The sequence below is a fragment of the Syngnathus acus genome, chromosome 13 (genome assembly GCF_901709675.1).
Source record: "Syngnathus acus chromosome 13, fSynAcu1.2, whole genome shotgun sequence".
NCBI classification, from domain to species: Eukaryota; Metazoa; Chordata; class Actinopteri; order Syngnathiformes; family Syngnathidae; genus Syngnathus; species Syngnathus acus.
The window spans coordinates 12,834,597-12,857,033 of NC_051098.1; the positions used below are offsets into that span (position 1 = coordinate 12,834,597).

At 45.5% G+C, this 22,437-nt stretch overlaps 1 protein-coding gene across 2 annotated transcripts; it reads left to right on the forward strand.

Moving 5' to 3' along the window:
• Window positions 1-226: 226 nt before the first annotated feature.
• Window positions 227-22,271, forward strand: gab2 (GRB2-associated binding protein 2). 2 transcript variants are annotated; one of them, XM_037267717.1, is made up of 10 exons: window positions 227-549; window positions 10,219-10,519; window positions 16,677-16,920; window positions 18,101-18,672; window positions 18,849-18,946; window positions 19,030-19,309; window positions 19,515-19,605; window positions 19,693-19,795; window positions 19,978-20,100; window positions 20,308-22,271. In XM_037267717.1, exons 1-10 carry the CDS (start codon window positions 478-480, stop codon window positions 20,449-20,451), a joined length of 2,028 nt encoding a protein of 675 aa, XP_037123612.1. In that variant the 5' UTR covers window positions 227-477; the 3' UTR covers window positions 20,452-22,271. The 2 variants fall into 2 exon arrangements, with proteins under 2 accessions (XP_037123612.1, XP_037123613.1); XM_037267718.1 differs by having other exon boundaries at window positions 16,680-16,920.
• Window positions 22,272-22,437: the final 166 nt, after the last annotated feature.

A 22,437-nucleotide genomic window follows, 5' to 3' on the forward strand; every position in this document is an offset into this window, starting at 1 on the left:
GTGCTGTTTCTTCGTCCAATCCAACTGTGGGACGTTTGACTACGAGACTTTTTAAAGCATGTTACTCACACTGCTTATTTGTTGACTTCCGCTAAGTATTTTAATTTCGGGGTTTGTTGTAAAACATGTAAAGAATTTAGACTACCGTTTAAAATAATATTGTAGCTTCCCGGTGCCTGCCCATCCCTCAGCAAGCCGGCCGTGGGCGTGGTTGTCGAGTTACAAAACAAGCGTCCGCAACTGCCCCGTGACGCTGGCCCGCATCAGTCGAGTTTCTCCGCGGAGGAGCAGCCCAGGTTCGTCCGATAACATCTGCCCCACCAGGAGCGCCAGACGCCCCCTCTCCGTCTTTCTTCCCCCCCTGATTCTAATTATCCCGCCTCGGCTCGGATGGGGGAGAAGTGCACGCCGACCGGGGGCGTCCTGCGTGTGTAGCCGCCTGTTGGGAACGGACGGACGGGGCTTGTTGTCGGCGAGATGAGCGGCGGGGAAGTCATCCTCCAAGGCTGGCTGAGGAAGTCGCCGCCGGAGAGGAAACTGCGGAGATACGTGAGTGCTTCTTCCGAATTGTAGCCGGTACTTGGTTAAGCACACCTGCACAGTATACTGTATTAAAAAGTGTCCTATACAGTTTTATAAATTGACACTCTCCGGGAAACAGGAACATAAAGGTGGTTGGAGTAGTGCAAATAGCACCGTAATCTGCTGAATTTATGAATATAGTAAAAATAATGGTTAGCCTATGCTGCTGCATCATTGGTTGTCAACTACTACTACTACTACAACTACTACTACTACTATTACTAGTAGTGGTATTTATGTTAGGAACACCAGTAAGTCACAATCAATGTGTGACAGGAAATTACCCAATATTGTATCTTTGCTAATATGGCTGTCACTTATGCATAGTGACAGACACAACAATGAAATGTTTTTCAGTTTTCCTTTCGATGCAAGCCTAATGAAGTATATAATTAACCCATTTATCCCCTTTTGCAATATTTTGATTTAGTGGTGTGTCATGAAGATTTTCCAATAACAAAACTTGTTTGGGTGTCATTCTGTGATGCAGCCATTTAGTGTTTTGACCCGTCTGACTGTATTTCAAGTGGTAGCAGGTGCATCCCCCAAAACATCTGGTCCACTTTACACATCCCCGCAGGAATACCGAGACGCACAATCAGTAGCTTTTTTGTTTTAGTGCTATAAACATGCAAATTTCACACAGACGGCCACCCAGATTGGAGTGGCGGGGGGAGGGGGCGGTCATATGACGTATACACGCCTGCAGCTGTCTACGCTCCCCACGAAATGCCTCTCGCACTCACGCCGGCATCATCCAATCACTATGAGGTCGCGTCTGATGCGAGTCATTTCCATCTTGTCCGTGTCATCGCAACGGTTGGGGCTCTCTCCTTGAGTGGCCCGATAAAGCTCCCATAAGCCGGCCGGGTGTCAGGGCGGGGTCACCCGTCAAGCACGGGGCAGCCGCCACTCACATAATAGGATTTATGAAAGCATGAGCCAATCTATAAATACAGCTGTCGTTTGTTTATGTGCGGTGTTGCATTACTACTGGGCCGCTTTGACTTTACTGTGATGTCATCCCCGCGTGTGCGCGTGTATCTTCATCTGGGAAAAGCATCGGAGAATGTCTTCTTCCACCATTGTCTTCGGCGTGTTTACACAGAGACCACCGCGGAGCAGCTGCTGCCGCGATTGTACTTAGGAAGAAGCTCTTCTGTCTAAACAAGAGCGAGGCGAGTGAGAATAAAATCACATCTCCACTCCCATCCACAGCTAATAAGACAGTGGTTCTCAACACGTGGGTCGTGGACCATTGCGGGTGGGTGGGTCTCAGGTAGTTAAGGTGTCCTCGGTTTACAACAATGCTGACGTATCGAGGTTAGTGATAGGACACGATTAACTAGTTTGGTTCTTCGTGTAAAATACTGCCATATTTAATTTGTTCTATATTTCTGGCCTAGTATTTTTGCCACCTATGCAGGGCGGGCGCTAGGCGTCCATGTCATGAGATGTTCACAACAAGCAAACATGTGGACACAATCATCCAAGCGTTTGGAATTCCTTCCTCTTAAAGTCAAGTGTGGGGAACAATTGGGACTATTTTACACGCCGCTATTGCTGTCAGCTGACCGAGGTGACATTTGGGTCGTGGCGCGGGCCCCGTCGTTCTCTCCGCTAATCAACAAGCTATTTGGTCTGTCTGGAAATGTTTGTGGAAATTGGAAAGAATGCGCCAAGTGTGATCTTTTATACGGTAGGTTAGTGTACCAAAAATAGATAAGAGCGCATTTTTGTTGGGTAACAATGAAGAGAAAAAACAGGGAGGTTTTTGAAAAACGATGCCACGCCGCAGCTGCCATTTACACCGATTGGTTTTAGAGCAAAACCCCATCGAAAGTCAAGCAGAGATTCAAAGTTGGGCAAACATGCTAGTGAGAATTGTCAGTAAACAAATGTCAGTTATGTGCGAGAGCGCTAACTGCAGTTTCGTCAGAATTTTCCTCAACAGTTTTTGTTCGTTATGGACACAGGATATCAAACAAATCATCTCCGCCTGGTGATTTGAGTGGGACTTGTGGAATATTTTTGTTGTTTGTTTATGGAAAAAAACTAATTTGATACCACACATAATGAAAAGAGTCGACAAGCAATTGATTTGTTGCCGAAGCCTTGGCTTAAGCGAGTCTTTTTGCGCCACGCTGTCTCGGATAGTGCCGGAGGCCTTTCGTGGCATCGGAATGAGTGTTGTCTCTTTTTCCCAACAATGGACGAGGTGTCCAGAGTAACCCCCCCCCCCCCCCCCCAGCACCCGTCCAGCCGTCCGTCCCACCCAACCGTGAAATCCTCCCTAATCCGGACACCGCCACAGTGTGTTAATCAGTTGCTTCTTGTTGAAATGTTGACTTCTGGGTTTTGTTTGGCGCAAGGGTTCCAAATAGAGGAGACAATGTTTTCCTCAAGGACTAAAATCCTGATTGCGTAAACGTGTGCTACACTTGTTAAGCATTTAGCACGAAGTGCTAACTTAACGCATAACAGTTACCCAAAACATACAAATGAAGCATAAACAAACGAGTCTGTTGTACACGGCAAATAATATTCATCATTATTTACTTGTTTGTGTTGCCCTGTCAGATTACAATGTGTGTGTAACTTCCCGGATCCTAAATTCGAGACCCGTTGGTTTTGAGGCTTTGTCTCGTGAGAGGTGACGGAGGAGGTAAAAACAGGTCAGGCATGCAAATGGTATGCAAAGTCAACCGTTGGTTTGGGGGCGGGGCCGAGGGAGGTCGATGTGTTTACGTGGGAGCGAGGCTCTCCGGGATGTTTCCTAATTGTTTACCAATGGGATTAACGCTCGGCGGCGGTGACTCACTAGTTCCGCAGCACACAAACGCTCGATGAGTCTGCAAACTTTGCTGCCTCCCCCTTGCTGAAATATTGTTGTTATCGGAGCAGCTCAGGTTTGCTCATCAAGGTGCATGCATGTCATGTTGGGGAAACAAAAGTATACACACACACCCCTAAAATCATTCAATTTGATATTTTTTTTTTGTCCTTGAATGTCTCACTACTTTTGTCCGAGTAGTTTCAACCGCATACCAAGAAAACGATAAGAACAGGCGCAGCAAGCTTCTTCTCTCTGGTGACCTCATGTTTTCGTTATCACTCGTTGCTAGGCAGAGCTCAGAGCATTCATGTGTGAATAAATTTTTTTGTGATGACCAGTCAGGAGATGATAAAAAAAAAACGTAAAAATTGCCATGCCTTAGGTGTTCTATTTACCTCTACTTTTTTTTTTTTTTTTCCATTTACCTGACGTAGTTAGTCAGTTAGTCAGCCGGGAGCTGCTGTGTACACTGTAAATATGAGTGTGACTCAAACTCACGTCAGTCTGCGAATACCACATGAATCATTCGAGTGACATACTGTAAACACTCGAAATCCTGTTCCCACGTCAAGATGAGGGGAAAAAAAAAACGCCTTCCCACCTGTCCGTTGCTCAAACGTGTCTGTTCACATACGCAAAAGAGTTGCTACATTCCAGAGTGATGCTATCGGGAAAACGATAGCGCTCCTGCCCTCGTGCGAGGGAAGAAGGCACAGAGCTGTTTGCCACTCATGTCGCGCTGCCAGCGAGGATGCTGTTTTGCACATTGGGGGGGGGGCTGCTCTGGGAAGTCCTTGCCCTCAGAGGTCAGGCGGGAGCGCCTCGTCGTTTCCTGCTTTGACATTTGCCTTGTTCCATTTTTATTGGCAGGCAGTTGGATTCTGATGAAGTGGAAGGGTTTCATATTTGGACTTTGAAATGTGGCTTGCTTGGGATGTTAGTTTTTTTTTTAAAAATTATTATTTATTTATTCATTCATTACATTAATTCTATTTAGTTAACCAAACGAATCCAATAATCAGCCCGTGTTGTGGCGGCTGTTAGCTAGCGCTAGCTAGTTTTGGGTGCTTACGAAACGGCAGATGTTCCCTCAGACTGCAAAGGGATATTTTGCCATTTCTTTCTTCTCTTGCCCTCTGGCAAAGAACACTCACAGGAGTTCACCTTTATCCAAGCAGCATCTCAACATGCGTTTCAATTAATAACAAGACAAAACAAAGCTACTATTTGAAACTCTTGTAAAGACCAGCCAGTTGAACTACGTCAGCGGGTCAATGGAATGACAGTCATATGATAACGGATGCTGCAGCCAGTAGCACGACAGAACCGCTAGATGACGTCTATGTAGACTCGCTCAGATCAACAGAAGGCACGTTTGTACGGCAAAGCCGCAAAAACTCAAGACCCAGTTTTGTCTGCAGAGCCGCAGGGCACGCTTGGCTTGTTAAAAAATGCAATTTCACTGCTCATAACCAGCACACTTGAGTCTTTAAAAGTTGTTTTTAAGAGCTGGCATGAAAATGCCGCCTTTATCTTACAAGTCCACACTTAGAGGAGCAAAACCACTGAGGAATTTCTGAAGGTAGCAACAGGCTACATCAAAAGGAAGATGATGTTTTTGAAGGCTAGAGGCTAGCTTAATTTATCTTAGCTAGGTTCGCTAAGTTGCTTGCGGTAAAGCTCCCTATTGATTTTGACTAATTAAGCCACCATAGATGAATGCATGACATGATTGTGATGAACATCCAACGTCTGTCCGGGCTTGTTAGCGCTCGGCCCGTGCACTTTGTTTTGTTTGTGATACCTGCTCGGACGGACGGCACTGGAGAACAACCAGAGACGCCCAGCATCCGTTCGCGCCGTCTGCTTAACGTCTCTTACGACACCAGCTTGTGTAAACTGTGCGACTTCTCTGCTCGTGTTTGGTTTGAGCTCGCTGGCTGTTGTGTAAACTGATGAGTAAGTTCAAGCAAAGGGAGCTCCATTAGGGACCAGCGGGATGACACAGTGTTTATTGCTCATGACCGTTTTAAATTCTGGTACATATTTGAGCACACATCATGAAATTGACACACGATTTGATTTTATGTGCCACATAAAATGATGTGTGATTTTTTTTTTTTTTTCCCCCGCTCTTTGATGCCACAAATCACGTTGAAGTGATACATCTCGATTAAAATGTTAGGGAGGCTCTAAGTTTAGCTTGGGTCGTTAGTGGGAGTTATGAAGGATCTTTGTTGGATGCGTACATTTTTGTCCTACTTAGTAGTTCTTTAAGAAGTCCAAGCTAATTAACGATGGCTATCCTATAACTGCTTGACACATCAAATCTCATGACAGCCGTTTATTTATAATTCGTTTTTTAGATGTATTTGAAATTGATATGTTTTGGGGTCATAGTTTGTCGTGTATTTCTGTTTGAAACCTTGTTTTTATTTTTTAAATAGGTGTTTGTAAACATTGTAGGGCAAGGTGTTCCCTATTTGCAGCAGAGGTCATGCAAGTCCCCACTTAACATCAGTCACGCCCACTGATGACATCAGAGGTGCTTGTGTGCTGAACAATTATGCGGAGTGTATCTGTTGTAGTAGCGTGCATGTGTGTGTGTGCGAATGTGTGCGTGCGCGTGTGTGTGTGTGTGCCACTAGTGTGGCAAACTGTTTCAACAAATGAGCTGATACGCGTCAGTCGTCGTGTTTTCAAACGTGCATGAGCAAACATCCAAACCAAACACGTTGTACAATAGGAGGACACGGGGGTTGGGGGACTCATAACCTGGAGCGAGCACACACACACAACACACACACACAGCTGCACAAACACGAGAACCCGTCGGTGCACTCCATCTAGTTTATTTCCAGCCGATGTATTACCACGTCAGGTTTTGGATTTGGGCCGAACGCTGGCTCGCAACCCCCCGAGGGGGGAAAAGAGTCTAGTTTGACTGGAGTGCTAAAACTCCAAGATATTGTTTTGGAAATGCTAGCAGACCACAGCTTGTCACACTTGTACAATCTGGCAGCGTCCCCGAACCAAAAGTGCGTGTGTGGGCTGCATCATCCATCACAGCTTCACTCCTCTACAAGAACAACGCGTGTGACTTTTTGTTTCGCCAGCCTTCTGCTCCGTGCAAAAGAAAAAAAAAACCACAAAACTGCACCAACAACCGCTTCGGCGCATTATTGTTTTAAAAAAAGTGTCAAAAAGGAAGCACAAAAGGCTGCCTTGTTTGTTGGTCGGGACGACGCAGATAGCAACAATCGCCCTGGTCATCAGCGGCGGTCACACGCAATGCAGCCCGCATTCCAAGGACAGAGAGAAGATTCTCTTAACTCTTACCGGGTTCTTGCCTCCCTCAAGGAGGACCAAAGCAGTGACTTTTTTTTTTTTTTTTTATGTAGTGCAAAGGCTGGCACTACTTGAAGAGAACTTGCCATGCGTCACATAAATTATTGTGTGTTGAAACGGGGTCACAGTCGTCGTAAATCTTCTCAATCAGGCGCTGAAGTGCGGTCAAGCACAGAAAAACATCTTCGATATCAATCGTTAGATTGATTTTGACTCAGTCGGCTCAAATGTCAGAACTTAATCGTGCCGATTTGTTCCTGGTCAAGGCTTTGCGCTATGCAATTTTGTTTTTGAAATGTTCTTGAAAAGTTGGTTTTCTTGAACTTTACTGAATCTAAAGTATGAGTTCAGCTGGAAAAAAAATGTGTTACATTTTTTAAGTAGATATAATCTACTGGATGATTCTTTTTAAACTTGATGGGGGGAAAAATGGAGGACGTTCAGCACAGCATTGAGTGCAGCTAGTTAGCGATTTAGCTACTCATTGTTGGAATGTTCTGGGATTCATTTCTTCATGCCAGGGTAGAAATTCTATCGATTTCTGAGGGAATCTGAGCTCAATTTGGAAGTTAGTTGAAGTCAAAGGTCGGATATGGTCCAATTTCAACCTGGTCTCATTTTCATAAGCATCATTTCCAAGTTAAAAAGCAAACTAAAAAAAACTGTTTTTCATTTATAAGCAAAGCAGTACTTTGCATTTCAAACAGTTACTTGTTTTCGTTAAGAGGAGGCGCTCTATTGACTTTTAAAAACATCTGTTGCTTTTGTTGAGCCGCATATTACTGTTTCAAGTTTCAAGATTACTAATTTCAAGATTCAAGTTGACTTCCCCTTTAAGTATTTTTGCCACCTCTGCACGGATATGAGCTAAGCTGGCTAAGATAACTGACAATAAAGACAAAAAAAGTACCACCAAGCTTATAATAATAATAATAATAATGTGTGCAATGATGATGATCAGGATGTGAAAGATTGATTTTTTTTTTTTTGGCAAGCTGCCGTCGTCTGTCTCCCGGAAACTTGTGTCCGCATGGTGCGTCTATTATTTCAGCAAAGTATTTGCGGCCATTGTTTATCTTCCCACAATACACGTCTGCTAAAAATAGACAAACACGCCCGCTTATCGACAAACGGTGGCTATTTTGGACAGTCAGAGATGGGTGTCTTGGTTTATCAGCCTCTATTTGTTTGACGCCGAGATGCAGCCCAGTTGGTAACCAGGCCAGAGCGTCTTCGCCGAGCTGTGTCGCCTGAAGGCGGTGGGAGGATCAGACGGGTTTCGGGCTGGGGGGTTGCGTGTGGGAGAGACGGGGGAGGTTAGCCTAGTTGTGAAGCTGCGGGCCTCACTTCCCACAGTTCCAGTGATCATTGGGCTCAGACGGGCCGGGCCGGGTCGCTGGGTTGGCTTGGCTGAGCTCATTCTATTGTGTGTGGCATTCTTTCATGAGTGACTTTTTATTGGGGAATTGTTTCCCGACGGGAGAGCGCATGAGAAAGTAGGACAGCAGTAATACAACAAATAATCTGGGATTTGTTTCAGAGAACCGCTCAACTGATTTTGATTAGAATCCTGGCCAGAATCTAATACATGGTCTAAACGCACTGAACTGGTTTCGGCTCCTGGATTAATGGCTCTGTATGAAAATGAGGTTTGGTGTGATGATTCCTTTGCTCCTGAGTCAGATTGAGGAATCTGGATGTGAGCCAGCTGAATTTGACTGGTAGCTTTGGTACGATGGAGCTCTGCACTTTGTCAGTCGTGTCTGTTTTGAACCGGTTTCCCATGGTGATCTCCCGATTGTATATTGACTTTGATAAGGCTGGAGATGTCTCCAAGTTAATACGAAGGAGGAACGGAGCCAGGTCGCGCTGACCTCTTGCAAGCGGGCACTGCTCCAGAACCTAATTCAAAGACAGAACATTTGAAAGGAGATCTGGCCCGAGCTGCAGCCATTTAACTTCTACTGTACTTGTCGAAGTGAAAGCTATGAAGACTGAAACGAATTTGTCGGCTTCTCAGAAAAATTGGCAAGTTCACATTCAGTTTCTTAGGAAACAAGTTTTTATCGAAAACCCACGTCTTAGTCCTCATAGACATCTCCCCTTGTCGAGAAACGCCGGAGCGCACGTCACTGTCACGTTGACGCTTATCTTTGTTCGCTCTTCTGCTTTCCGGCCCGACGGGTGCATCCATGCGTGCGGCAACGATATTAAGGTTACCCCCTCGAGGTTTCAAAGTTGACCGCGAAGTACACTCAAACTAGCTAAAAAAGCCTAACTGGACATTATATTAGGTACACTTTACTTTTTGAGTGACGTGATGGGGGAAGGGGGGGGGTGCTGGAGTCAGCAGGAAAGCCCTCATGAACTGTGGTCAACAGGAAGCTCAACATCTCCATGACAGTCAAGTGTCTTTATTTGGCCTCAAAGCAGGATAGTCTTTATTTCTCCCGAGGAACATCTGTGACAAGACTTGTCACTGGGTTCTGCATTGTGTCAATTTGGGGGTGGGGCCAAAAGTGGGGGGCCCTTGCAGGATCCTGTGTGTCAGCAGACACGGCCTTGTGGAAGTGCATCGCTGGCGGATGTCCAAAAACCTCCACAAGCGCCCCCCCCCCATCGCTCTTCCTGGTTCTTCCTCTTGCAAGCCGCTATTTGTAACCAAGGGCGTTATGTATAGAATAAGTTCCTTGTTTCTTCCAAGCTTAAGACCAACATTTTTTAAATTATTATATAGTTTATTTTAATTGCTATTTTTTTTTAAAACCAATTGGCTGATAAATAGATGATCAATTAGCTCATTCTTCCAATTGACATCGGCCTAAAAAAATAATTCCTAGTCCCTAGTCCTCTATATTCTTAAAATATACATACAATAATGTAGAGTGGTAATATTTTGATTAAAATAAAATTACACTTTTTTATGAGTTGCCCATAACGAATTGATGGGATTTCCATTTATTTTACTGGGGAAAGATGATTGAAGATAGGAATATTTTAAAATACAAGCCGACTCACGGAGCAAAATTCAACTCGCTGTCTCATTCTTTGGACTGCAGTGCCATCGCAGCATTGAAAGCAACACTTGACTGGAAATAAACACGCAGCGTGTGTGTCGTGTGCCTGCTGTGGTCGTCGGGGGGGGGCACAACTGTCACGGCGGTGGAGCACTGCCTGCTGTTTTTGAGCTGTGGAAGGGATAGCACAGCACAGGAAATACGTTGGGCTTGTGGGCGTAAACACCTGCCACACACAAAAACCACACACGTTTTTTTAATAGTGTTGACAGCAAAAGTATTTGACAGCACAAACAAAGTCCAGCTGCTGACTGTCTTGTGCTCACAAGTGAAGGTGTGGCCATTCTTTTCAATGCAAAATTTGTTCCAAGTAGTATCTTATGTAGTACTACTTGTAGTAGTGCTGCGTCACAAAGTGTTATCTCCCCCCGCCAGGCATGGAAGAAGCGCTGGTTCATTCTGCGCAGCGGGCGCATGAGCGGTGACCCCGACGTGCTGGAGTACTACAAGAACGACCACTCCAAGAAGCCCATCCGGGTCATCGACCTGCACTGCTGCGAGCAGGTGGACGCCGGCCTGACCTTCAAGAGGAAGGAATTCCAGGACAGCTTCGTCTTCGACATCAAGACCTCGGACCGCACCTTCTACCTGGTGGCCGAGACCGAGGAGGAGATGAACAAGTGGGTGCGTGCCATTTGCCAGCTGTGCGGCTTCAACCAGTCCGACGACAACCACGGTAACGGGCCTTTTGTTTCTCCTTCCACTGTCTTTTAGCACTTTTATTATTTATTTATTTATTTATTTATTTATTTGTTTTTTTTGGTTTTTATTTATACATTTGTTTATACATTTATTTATTTATTCATACATTTCTTTATACATTTATTTATTTATACATTTATCTATTTATACAATTATACATGTATTTATTTTTTACATTACATTGAAATACTTCTGTCTGGTACTTTGCATTTTAACACGCACATACGCGCAACTGAGCAATCAAGCACCACACGCAACAGTTTGGCGCCTCGCTCAACGGTTAACTGTGGTTTTATGAAAAGGGGTGGACGTAAAATGAACTTGGTTGCTTTTACCTTGGTTTAGTTGTGTACTTTGAGTCCTGCAATAGAAGGAAAATTCGATGTCAAAACAAGTTAACATAGCTAGTTTGAAGCAAAAATTAGCTGGTCATTCGAAAAATCTTGACGGATTTTAATTTTAGTTTGCACTCCAGCGCTAATCAGAAATTTACCCCCTTAAGCAAAAAATCTGAAAATTGCATCTTTTTTGTTGCTCTTGACCTCTTCTAAATGTTAATGATGTATTTTTGATATTCATGTTAATGGGCCTACTGTTTAGGCAGTTTCTCTTTGACGAGTGGAAAACCACACAAACGTATTTGTGGAGGAAGCTAAATGTCATGGCAGGTTGTGTAATTTGGGAGATTAACAGTCATTGCACATACTTCAATGAGTTAACTTGAGGGGGGGCTTTTATTAGTTTAGAATTTGACTCTCAAAAGGCAAAGATTAAAATAGCAAGTCAATTAACATGGAATTTGATCAAGCTAGTAATTGCTTTAATAATGTTTATTAACTAAGACAGATTAGTTTGCTTCCTAAACAGGACAAGCAAACAGATAGTTTTGGCAGATTTTTTTTTTTTTTTTTTTGCAGCTGCAGCCAAAACACCAAACAGACAGGGGAAGTCCCTCTGTGAGAAACAACAAACTGGCACAGGACCACCAAAAAAATAAGTCAAGTCAGTTCATTCAAGACGAGCAGATGTTGCTTCACTGCTGTTGTTGTTGTTGTTGTCGTGCACAACGCAAGATGTGTGTCATGATGAGACGGCGGCCGACGTGATGTCACGTTGGCCGATGATGAAGGAGGCTTTTTTGGGGAGGTCGGCCACGCTCGTCGGTGCTCGCTGTGTGGGATGGCGAGGAAGAGTTGACTCAGTGAAGGCATGACAAGTCATTGTTACGTAACTGGCTTTGTTCCTTAAATGCAGACTTGACTTACTGGCAAGCATCATGATGAGGTTTCATTTCTTTTCGACTTATATTTAGACGCATGTGCTGAACTCCTATTTGGTTTTGAACCACTATTGAGGAAATTTTAGTTTTGACTGTTATTTGTTTCTGTGAAAGATGACGTGACTTTCAAGAAGCGCTGCGGTTTGCGGTTGAATAAGCACCAACTTTTAATAAGAAAAATAACAAGCAAGTTGGGTGGAGCTGCGCAGTCAGATTCGTATCAAGATTGTCTGTGCTCCACTTGGGGCCATCTTATCAGTTATGGATCCCTCAGTGCTTGGACTCCAGCCATGAGTTTTATTTTGAAACATTTATGATCCTGATATGCTTCCAAGTCTGTGTGAAGTTTCACCAAAGCAAGGTCCCGAGAGTAATTAATGCGCATCATCATCATCAAATGTCAGTCAAATGGATTGGGGTTCCTCAAGGAAATGTTTTAGGCCCACTAGTTTTCTCAATTTGTTCAAATACTTTTGTGAAACCAAAACATGATTTTATACAGCAACGGATCAAAAAATGACAGACACTCAGATGTGGCGATCCTCAAGGAAATGTTCTCGGTCCACTATAGTTTTCTCCACTGGAAATTCTCACACATTTGTCCATGTAAGGAGAAGCAGCTCACTGTTTATGAACGCATCCTCCCCCAAGTACCAAATGTTGCCATTGATTTTTGAGCCGCTGGGAGGTCTGATGTGTGTGTGTGTGTGTGTGGCCACCGAGGATAAATCAACATTGCTGCCACTGCTGCGCTTTGAAATGAGGCTGCAGATGCTGCGCCGTGCACGGCCATCACCAAATGCTACTCGGACGTGTTGCCCTCGTGTTATCAGACAGCGAGTGGCTGCAAAGTGTTTCTCAGGGAACGCACCTCCAGCACGTCCCCACTCACTCATCTAATGAATGCCGCATCGTCTCGTCAATCCCCGTCTTTGTTCTGCGCGCCCTCACTCGTCTGAACATTTGACCATTTTTTTTTTCTTTTTAACGGAACAGGCTGTTCCTTTGTTTTATATGAGCTCCTCTTGATTTAATCTGCTCCGTGTACAAAAATAGACCGTGATTTTTCGACTTAAGCTGTTTTACAATTTTTAGAGGATGATAAATGGATGGAAAGAAAGTTTAACTTGAAGGACCTTTCACCAAAGCGACGATTATTTCCTTGACCCGTGCCTCACCCAAATATAAAGTATCATGGGAATGGCTAAAGTTGTTTTTGTGCAATCCTGCTCATAAACAAATGCCAGTGAGAACGTAACCCAATTTGGTATTAACTTGGCAGCCGCAGCCGGGAGGTCAAAAATAGCCGGAATTTATCAGTTCCGACTTGTGTCAAACGTGAGCGTCTTCCCACTAAGGAGGATTGCGCAACACGCTTGGACATTTGGCCTTGCAGAGGAAGCTGCCGCTGCACCTGTTGAAAAGTCGAGCGGCTGTTATTTTTTATTCTCCTCCCATCTCCTTTAGTTAAAATGTAACTGCCGTTTGATTACATCTGAACCTCAAAATAGTTTACTGTGCCCGTTTGTCGTTGTCCGCGAAAGAGGCAACACAAGTCCGACCTGTGTCAAGTCGTGATAAAGTCGCCACGGCTGCTAAGCTTGGTCACGCGGTAGCAAAAACGCAACAAGGTCAAGGAATCACGTCAAACTCCGCCGGAGTTACATGTGTGACATGGCTCACATCAGCCCCCCCCCCCTTCACCCCCATGACCTCACATGTGCAAATTGAAGTGCTGCTCTGACTGATCTGAGGCGTGTGTAGGCGTGTGCTAACCTTGACGTCCCTCCTACAATTGGCTGCCACTTGGCCACTGAAGTTAATTTGCGAAACTGACAGTGGCCTTTTTTTTCTTCCCCCACTTCCAAGTGCAACCGCTTGTGAAACCATTAAGGAAATTGCTCCCCCACTCCTTTTTGTTTGAATTGCAAACCCGGGCAGTTGCAAAGCATACTGATCCTTATCTAGTTACCTTTTGTATGACATGCAATTATTGTTTTTAGAAAAATGTAATGTATCAAAATGTCTTCAACACAATTTCATGTTGGGACATTTATTTTTGTTTAATAATTTGTGCTAAAAATAAATAGGCCCGTGCATCTTTATACAACCGTTGGATTAATTATCTGATTACCAAGTCTGCAACGTGTGCGTGCGTTTGTGCGCCTGCGCGTGTACTTGGATCATTATCTACCTTTGACTGCCTTCTCAAGCGTGATTGCAATTTGTGCAACATTGAGAAAATTCAAAGCCTCCCCAAATGCTTTTATTCACATCGCTGAAGCTAGCGTTTTGTCTCCTTCCTCTTCTATTTATACATCTCCTTTCAAATGAGATTATTTCACATCTTCCTCCAGTTCTGGAAGGAAATGAGCGTCTCTGCGACAAAGACCTCGGTTGTCCTCGGTGAACCAGCTGGCTTCTAATTGTGGCCTCCCGAGATCCAGCAACGACGCTCGATTAGATTACGTCCAAAGAGCAGATGAGCCAGTTAGCTGGTATACTGTATTACGGCACATAATTGGGCAAAATAGCTTGTGAACTTGGGCACTCGCAGACCCACAATGTCTGACATGTGTTGTTTTCCCCCACCCAAGTCTTTCCCTTTTTTTGGGTTTGAGAAGAAAAATCTCATGGCAATATAGGTACAGCAATAAATTATCCTTTTTATTATTACTTTCATTATTATTTATAAATATTTACCCTGAATGCCCTCGAGGGCCTTTATAACATTATGTACAACTCCACCAATTTGTAAAAATGGATGCATAATTTTTTTTGTTGTAAAAAGTATAAGGTGTCAAATCTGGCCGCATGCATTGAATGGGGGAAAACAGCGTCATCTAGTGGACAAACGTAAATATATTTCATCGTAATTCCATGTGGGATCGTTTTCAGTTGGTTTTCATGTTTTTTTAAGCTGATTTGTGGCATAAAGACATAAAAGCAAAACATTGAAGATTTTTGCATTTGTTTTGAGTCTCGACCGTCTTCTACTTGTTGAGCTTTTTTTCTCAAAGGGAGTCGATGGAATGGGTTCCCAGCCTCGGCATCCATCATCAAACCCATTAGCGTCAAGCATGAAGCAAAAAACGGGAATTAGACCAGAGATGGGTTTCATCTCTCTCTCACTCTCCTCCACGCACGCTCATCACTGAATCAGGCAGCCAGGCAGGGAGGGCGCCCATGAGGGAGGGAAGGAGGGAGGGAGGGGTGGGGACTGTGATCAATATATCTCCCCATGTTAGTGCGCCTCCCACTCACGACGTTGCATGAAAGCTTTTTACAAAAGCTTTTTGCGGGGAGAGGAGAGTAGAATCACTCACAACAATGGCGTAATTGAGGATCACTGCGCTGAGGGGGGGCGGTTGCTGCGTGTGTGTGTGTGTGGCTGTGGGTGGGTGGTTGGTTGGGGGGGGCTTCCCTGAATGCGTGATGGCTGCTGTCCACTGGCCCCCTCGACATCCCACTGCAGAGGCTTTCCGCCCTCAGGGTATCACCTTTTGGTCTGACTGGAATAACCCCCCTTCCACTTTGTGCCCCCCCCCAAACACACACCCACACACACACAGCATGTATAGCATGTGTGTGTGTGTGTGTGTGTCATCGTGACTCATCTGGAACGTTGTAAAGGAGTAGCTTGACCTCTGAGATGTCTTTGGGAAGGGAGGCTACTGTACAAGAAAAGCAAAGCAGAGTAGCGCCTCTTTGATATGTCTGACTCACAGAGCAGCTTTGTGCAGTATGCCCTCGCGTGTTATTTTTGTAGATGACAAAGAAATACCGGGCTTGTTTTTTCCAACCCAAGCAGAAATGAAGAAGTCAAACTGCATGCGGCACCTCGGGTGGATGGATCAGCTTGCCACCCGCCCCGCTTTCCCCTGCTCTTCCTCGTTCTCCACTAGCTTGGCCTCCCGCCCGGGTCTGTTCGCAGCCTCCCCCAGCACGCTCTGATGTAGCGATCTCGCTTGTCACACGGCAGGGGAGAAACCAGCGACCTTGTTGCCTGCGCAGGATCGAAGCGGGCTTCAGATCATGCACACCCCCCACCATCACCCAAACAGAAAAAGAAAATATGTTGTTGCCTCCCTTGGGGCGTATCCCTCTTAGTTATTGATCAGAGCGCAGACTGATGCGCGCTAAGGTCAAGCAGAGCCTCCAATAAAACATAACACACTCCAACATCTGCGTGACGTGACACATAAATGTCACGCATCAGGCCGGCGGTTGACGAGCAAGCCGTGCATCTTGCTAGCTGCTTTTATCTTTCACTCCAGAACGATGGATGGAAATGGTAATTGTGCTATGCTAGCATGTGTGCTAGCGTAATTGATTGCATAGTGCGTTACCTTCACGCCCTTCTCATTTCATTATTCTTATTGATTCTTAGTCTTATTCTTACAACTGTTGTACTGACTCAGAATAGTTTTGTACAGTATAAATAAATATATTGTAATGAGCAGCACAAGTATAAAAAAATGAAATGTGTATGTCTAAATAAATCAACATGTTAATCTATAATATTACCAAAAATCTAAACAAAAATAGATTTCTCAATTTACACAATAATATGCTCATATTCAGGGCTGTCACAAACAAATCGACTATCCTGTCGATTATTCCAACAATTACTCAACTAATCAACTGTTCGTATTAATGGATGCGGGCATTGCAAATATGGTTTTAAAAGGATCAATTATAGTTTGGAAGGAAAAAAGATTTCTGCCGACCGATATTTGTGATGTGTCCTAAACCATCCCATAGTTAAGCCAGTATGATGGATTCAAATCCAAATATTGTGCCCAGGCCACCTTCAATGTCCCAATCAATAACGTGTCCTCTGTCCTCTCAGCAGATGTCCGCCTGCAGCATATGCCGCGTTCCGTCGGGGCAGATGTCTCCAGCTCGGCGGCGGCCCCCCTGAGCGCCGTCACTGGCGGCGGCAAGTTGTCGGCGCCCGTCCACTCCAGCCAGCCCGTCCTGTTCACCTTTGACGTGCCCGTGCGCCACTCGCACCTCAACGCCCTGTCCAACAGCGCGCCGCAGGATTACCTCCTCCTGCACCAGTGCATGAGCAGGAAGACGGAGAGCGCGCGGTAAGGGTCACACTTCCTGTTTTCCGGGTCAACATACAGGCTCACCGCCCTTCCTCTGCTGCTGGAAACATCCGAGGATACAGCTTGTTTACAACTCATTGTGATCAATTCGGTAAAATAATCAAGTGGACCAGCCTCCACACTAGCATCAGCGCTAATGTTGCTTGTTTATTTATTTCATTTTAAGACGTGACATTTAATGCTTATTAAATTAACAGTAAATATTTTTTAAGTCATATTTGTTTGTCCACAGTGGCAAACCAGCCTGGACACAACCGTGTTAGCATCAGTGCTAATATTGTTCATTTCAAGTTTATTTATTAAAGACATGACAATTAACATTTGACTAAATTAACACAAAAACAATTAAAGCAACTGTTCCTTACTCTGCTTTAAGTAGACACAAATGCATCTTTTTCCCTTCGTCTTTACCATCACGATGCGCCTCAGCTTCCAGAACCTGAAAGTGTTTGTTAATAGCAACAAGAACAACAACAAGCCGCTGAGCAGCGGATGATCAATGAGGGCAAGGCTGTAATCCATCACTTTGCTATACGTTTGCGCCCCGCCCCCCGTCACCCTCCAACCACCACCAACGCCAAAGGCACAACAACCACCTCCTCGGCGTAAATCTGCTGAGTCGGTCGAAATAAAAAAGCTCGCCATCCATTTCATCAGCTTTGCACACAAAAGAAACCTTTCCTCAGTGACTCATATGTTCCCCATCACTCGCTCGCTGTATGATTTCATCGGTATCAAATCCTCCTCCCCCTCCCCCTGCCATGTCAGACTGCAAAGCGTTTCGTCGATGTTAATCGTCTTTCAATGACAGATGACCTACGTGAAAATCGTTAACGTCGCGATTGAAGGTCGGAATTAGCCGCTCATCAAACTGAGGTCAAACAGGCCTCTGCTCAAGGGCAAACAGAGGCGGATGTGTACAGTGTCCATATTTTTATTTATTTATTTATAAAGCATCTCAATTAGAAGCTTGTAAAACACAGCCATAAATAAGTCATCACATTTCTACTGCTGCTTGTAGTTTTTATGGCAGCTTTGTGGCTCCCTCTGCTGGACGCTGGTGCAACTACAAGATTTTAAACCGCGTTAAAGAGACTTTAAAGTTTTGACTTGACCTAATTTGCGCGTCATCATCGATGTTTCTGTTTTGCTGTGGCAGGAGCGCCAGCTTCTCGCAGGCCACCAGAGGCAACGTGTTCCTGGGCAGCGACTCGGCCGTCCAGAAACTGTCGCACGGCTTCTCGCACTGCCTGAACGGGATGGGCGCTCAGCTGCACGGCTTCTACAGCCTCCCCAAGCCCGGCAAGCAGCAGCAGCTGCCGGCCGCGCCCGACGACTCCCTTCAGGAGGCCTGCTACGTGCTGCCCCGGGGCTACGAGGCCCACGGCGGCCCGTCCGAGCTGGACCTGGAGAACGAGGAGGTGTACTCCTTCCAGACGCCCTGCAACACCTTGGCCACCGAACGGCCCACCGACAACTACGACCTCCCGACGCCACCCGGATCCTTCTACCAAATACCGCGGACGTTTGATAAGAACCACAACTCGCTGACGCCCTCCAGCTCCGAGTCGTCGTGCGCGCCCCCGCCCAGGCCGCCCAAGCCCGGCTCGGACGGGCAGTGGGGGAGTCCGCACTCGCTCGGAAGCCAGAACGGCGACGCTCCGGCCGCCGTGTCGGTCATCCCCAGAAGGAATACGCTGCCCGCTGTGGAGAACATCAGACTGCACAGAGGTAGCTAGTGTGGCGCTTCACATCAACAACTGCCTAAACAAATGACAATTCAACTTTTTAACCTCACAATTCGTGCTATTTAAAAAAAAATAGCCCAAAAATGGTTAGCTTTGGCAAAAAGATCAAATATAAAAAGAACCAATAGGGGGAGATTCACTGCACTTTGTTGTTCTCAGGCTCTTCGTTTGAAACGAGCAGCCATCAGCGTCCCATCCATTTCAACAACACGGGCCAGTCGGTGGAGTCGGTTAACGACGGCTTTAGTTCGTACCTGGTAAGATTCTTAGAAAAAAAAGAAATCGGAGTATTTCCTGCAGCAGTGGCTGTTTCTCATCTTCAACCTGTAACCCACTCCAGAGGACCAGAACCCCCCTGACCCGCTCGGACAGCGGCAACTCGGATGACAACTACGTGCCGATGAATCCCGGCTCGTCACCTCTAAGCGCCGCCCGGGCCGACAGTCCCAAGAACGTGTACATCCCCATGAGCCCCGGGCCGCATCACTTTGACTTCCCGGGCTTCTCAGCCACGCTGCCCGCCCGCAAGGGCAGCGCTGCTTCGCTGTGCCACCGGCCCGGCCGCCTCAGCGACGTCACGCCACCGCCCATCAATCGCAACCTCAAGCCCAACAGGAAGTGTGAGTGGCGGCAAGCTCAACAAAGAGCATTTTCTGAATCTACAAGAGTAACAGCCATGATTTTCGAAACCATGATCGCAATTTCCCAGCAACGATTTTTAAACGGTCGAAGATCAGCCGCGTTGTCTTTTTCTGCCGACCGTGCAGGCCAGCTGGAAATTGTACACTGAAATTGTGCTGACGGTGCGCCTTTTGTTTTCCACAGCCAAGCCGACACCTCTGGACCTGAAGAACAACAGCTTCATTGACGAGCTGCCGTTTAAGAGCCCGGTCACCATGTCCTGGACACGGCCCATGTGAGTCTCATTTAAGTGTGGCAAACACACGTGAATATTACGCAAGGGAATATTTTCATGGAATGGCTTCATTGGATTTGACCACAGGCCCGCCATGAACACCATGTCCTCGCAGCGATGTCGCCCCATCTCCACGCAAAGCATCACCAGCACCGACTCTGCGGACAGCGAAGAGAACTACGTGGCTATGGTGAGTGCCTCCAGGGGCTGGGATTAAACCAGGATAGGACTTTGACATAACTCGCGTCATCAAATTTGCTCGTTGACAATTTTCGCACTCATGACGAAAAATATATAATGTATGTTATGACTGAGCAAGATATGATTTCTGTCATGATGTAATGATTGTCCCCCCCCCCCCCCCCCCAACAGCAAAACCCAGCATCTACCTCGCCGGCTGTGAGCTGCACCAGCAGTCCGGCCCTTCGCAAGAGCGGCAATGTGGACTATCTGGCGCTCGACTTCCAGCCTGGCTCGCCCTGCGCACACAGAAAGGTAAACTCTTCTTCTACCGGATGGAGAACTGCATTTTTTTTTTTTCTACCAAGTCATCATTGCCTTAGCTTGTGCTTCTGTGTGTATGTTTTATATGCCATTAAAAGATAAAACTCAAAAGAGAGCAAATATAAAGCAGATGATGTAACCCTATTTATTTAATCATTCATTCATTGTCGTCGCTCTTGTGTTTTTGTCGCTCGGCAGCCGTCGACGTCATCGGTGACGTCTGACGAGAAGGTGGACTACGTGCTGGTGGACAAGGAGAAGACTCAGGCGCTGCAGAACACCATGCAGGAGTGGACCGATGTGCGCCAGTCTGCTGAGCCCGCCAAGGGGGTCAAATCTTGACACTGAGTACATGTGACCAGTAGAGGGCGCGCTTTGACTGTTTGGACCACAAAGAAGCCATAACTTAGCGTGCCTGTCCTCTCCTACTACTTCAATGGACCAAATATCAGTCCCATTCGGGGATTTTTCACAGCTGCCCCTGCTAGAATCAACAGATAATAGATAATAGGCAAGTTTACACTTTTCACACTCTTTATGAAATGAGCCCGTTTTGAGGGGATGGTCCTGTCTCATGCAAATGAACTCATCACGCCCGCCGTCCAAAGTGGAGGATCTTGGCACCGCCCAGCCGTCAAGCCACGAACAGAGAAACTTTGTGTTGTCACAAATGGGCAAAATTGAGAATAGCAAAGTGAGCTCACAAACTTGGTTGTTGGTTTTCACACTTCATGTGTGGGAAGTTGGAGAGACGCCACTAGTTATGGACACAAAATTCTAAAAAAACACTTTGCCATTATGTGGCTCATTTAATTTCGACTTCCACAAGGAGGAATGATTCTTGTAGACTGAAAAAACAATCCAACATCTTGGATTGTGACTTGGAACCCAAACAGTGTTGCGTGACTGATTAAAACACTCTAGTTCTGAAATCTTCGGGGTTCCTCGGTGAACGATTTTGTGGGTGACCTCAGTTTGCATTTGAGGCTCGAACCGATTGACGAAGCGAGTCGCATCTCACTTGCTGCACGTGCACTGACCTTACCAAGATGGCCGCTGCCCCGCCATACAATTTAGCCATGTTGACAAAGTGCACTCATGGAAGGAAGAGAACGGCCGTCCACTCTGAGTCATCGCGTCAGTCCGTTGGTTTGACTTGCCTTATTCGTATAGTATTGATTTGCCTTTGATTGGTCTTTTTGCCGCCTTCAGGGATAAGTCCTAGTGTTTGATTCTCACTGGAGGCCACTTTGCGAGCGCTTCACTTGCCTCTTCATGATTTTTCTACCATTTTTACTATTTTCTACATTTTTTAATATGTTGGGTTTTTTTTTTTTTATCCCCCGAGCAAGCATATTGTATGAAGTAGTTTTAATTTCTCAATGAGAAGACAAAAAATTTACACGACGTGATTGAAGTCATAATTTTATGAAAATTAGGTGATATTTTTATTTACAAGAGAATTAGTTTTTCCATTCCATTTGATTGTTTTTTGTTTTTAACGATGAAAAAACAGGCAAGAGAGCAATTTGCATGTGCAGAGCAAGCATAAGTGGGAAAAAAAACAAGACTGAAGGAAAACGAAATGGCCGCTAATGATGTATTTTATAATCCAGCAGAAAAGGCGTGCGTGTGTGTCGTGTTAGACTGTGATCGTGCTAGTGTGTGATATGATGATGGCGGGCGGGGTGGACCACGTACGTACTGTACTTGTAGACATGATGATTGATGTTGGGTCTTATTCTTTCATTTTTAACCACTGGTATTGCTACTACTGTAAAAGCGTTCGCGTGTGTGTATGTGCGTGTATGTGTGTGTTAATTTATTAATTTATTGTATGCCTCCCCAAAGTCGAAAGGCATCTCTTTCTGCAATTGCCGGTCGCATTATTAGGTACACCTGTGCCATCGAAAAAGAGTTCTGATGCAAAACGTGGCGGGAAATTTATTGCCGTTCCACCGCAAATAATAAGCACATTGCTAGGTGATCTCACTACTAACCGGTGCAGGTGTACCTAATGAAGTGTCCAGCGAGTGCGCATGTCCCGATGGTGTGAAGCAATACGAGAGAAGAAGCCAAGTGTGGTGCAGCTCATGGAAACTTTTCTTATTCCTGATGTATTATGGTCAACTGTGGATGTAGAATAAATCGACGAGTCAACATTTTGGTGCAAGACTTTTTTCAACGCTCACTCACAGATGCACAAAGCACAACTTTACAGATGAGAACATTCATATAATAATGCTCGCTTAGTCATCAGAATTATTGCACACTACTCACATATGGTTGGTAATATTCGAATTTGTGATTAAATCTTCGGATGAGCAT

What these genes read in the sequence shown, in the direction of transcription:
- gab2 (XM_037267717.1), top strand. Translation starts at nt 478, where the DNA reads ATGAGCGGCGGGGAAGTCATCCTCCAAGGCTGGCTGAGGAAGTCGCCG. An exon ending in CCAGTCCGACGACAACCACG is followed by an intron (nt 10,520 to 16,676) that starts GTAACGGGCCTT and finishes CTGTCCTCTCAG; the next exon opens with CAGATGTCCGCCTGCAGCAT. An exon ending in ATGTCCTGGACACGGCCCAT is followed by an intron (nt 19,606 to 19,692) that starts GTGAGTCTCATT and finishes ATTTGACCACAG; the next exon opens with GCCCGCCATGAACACCATGT.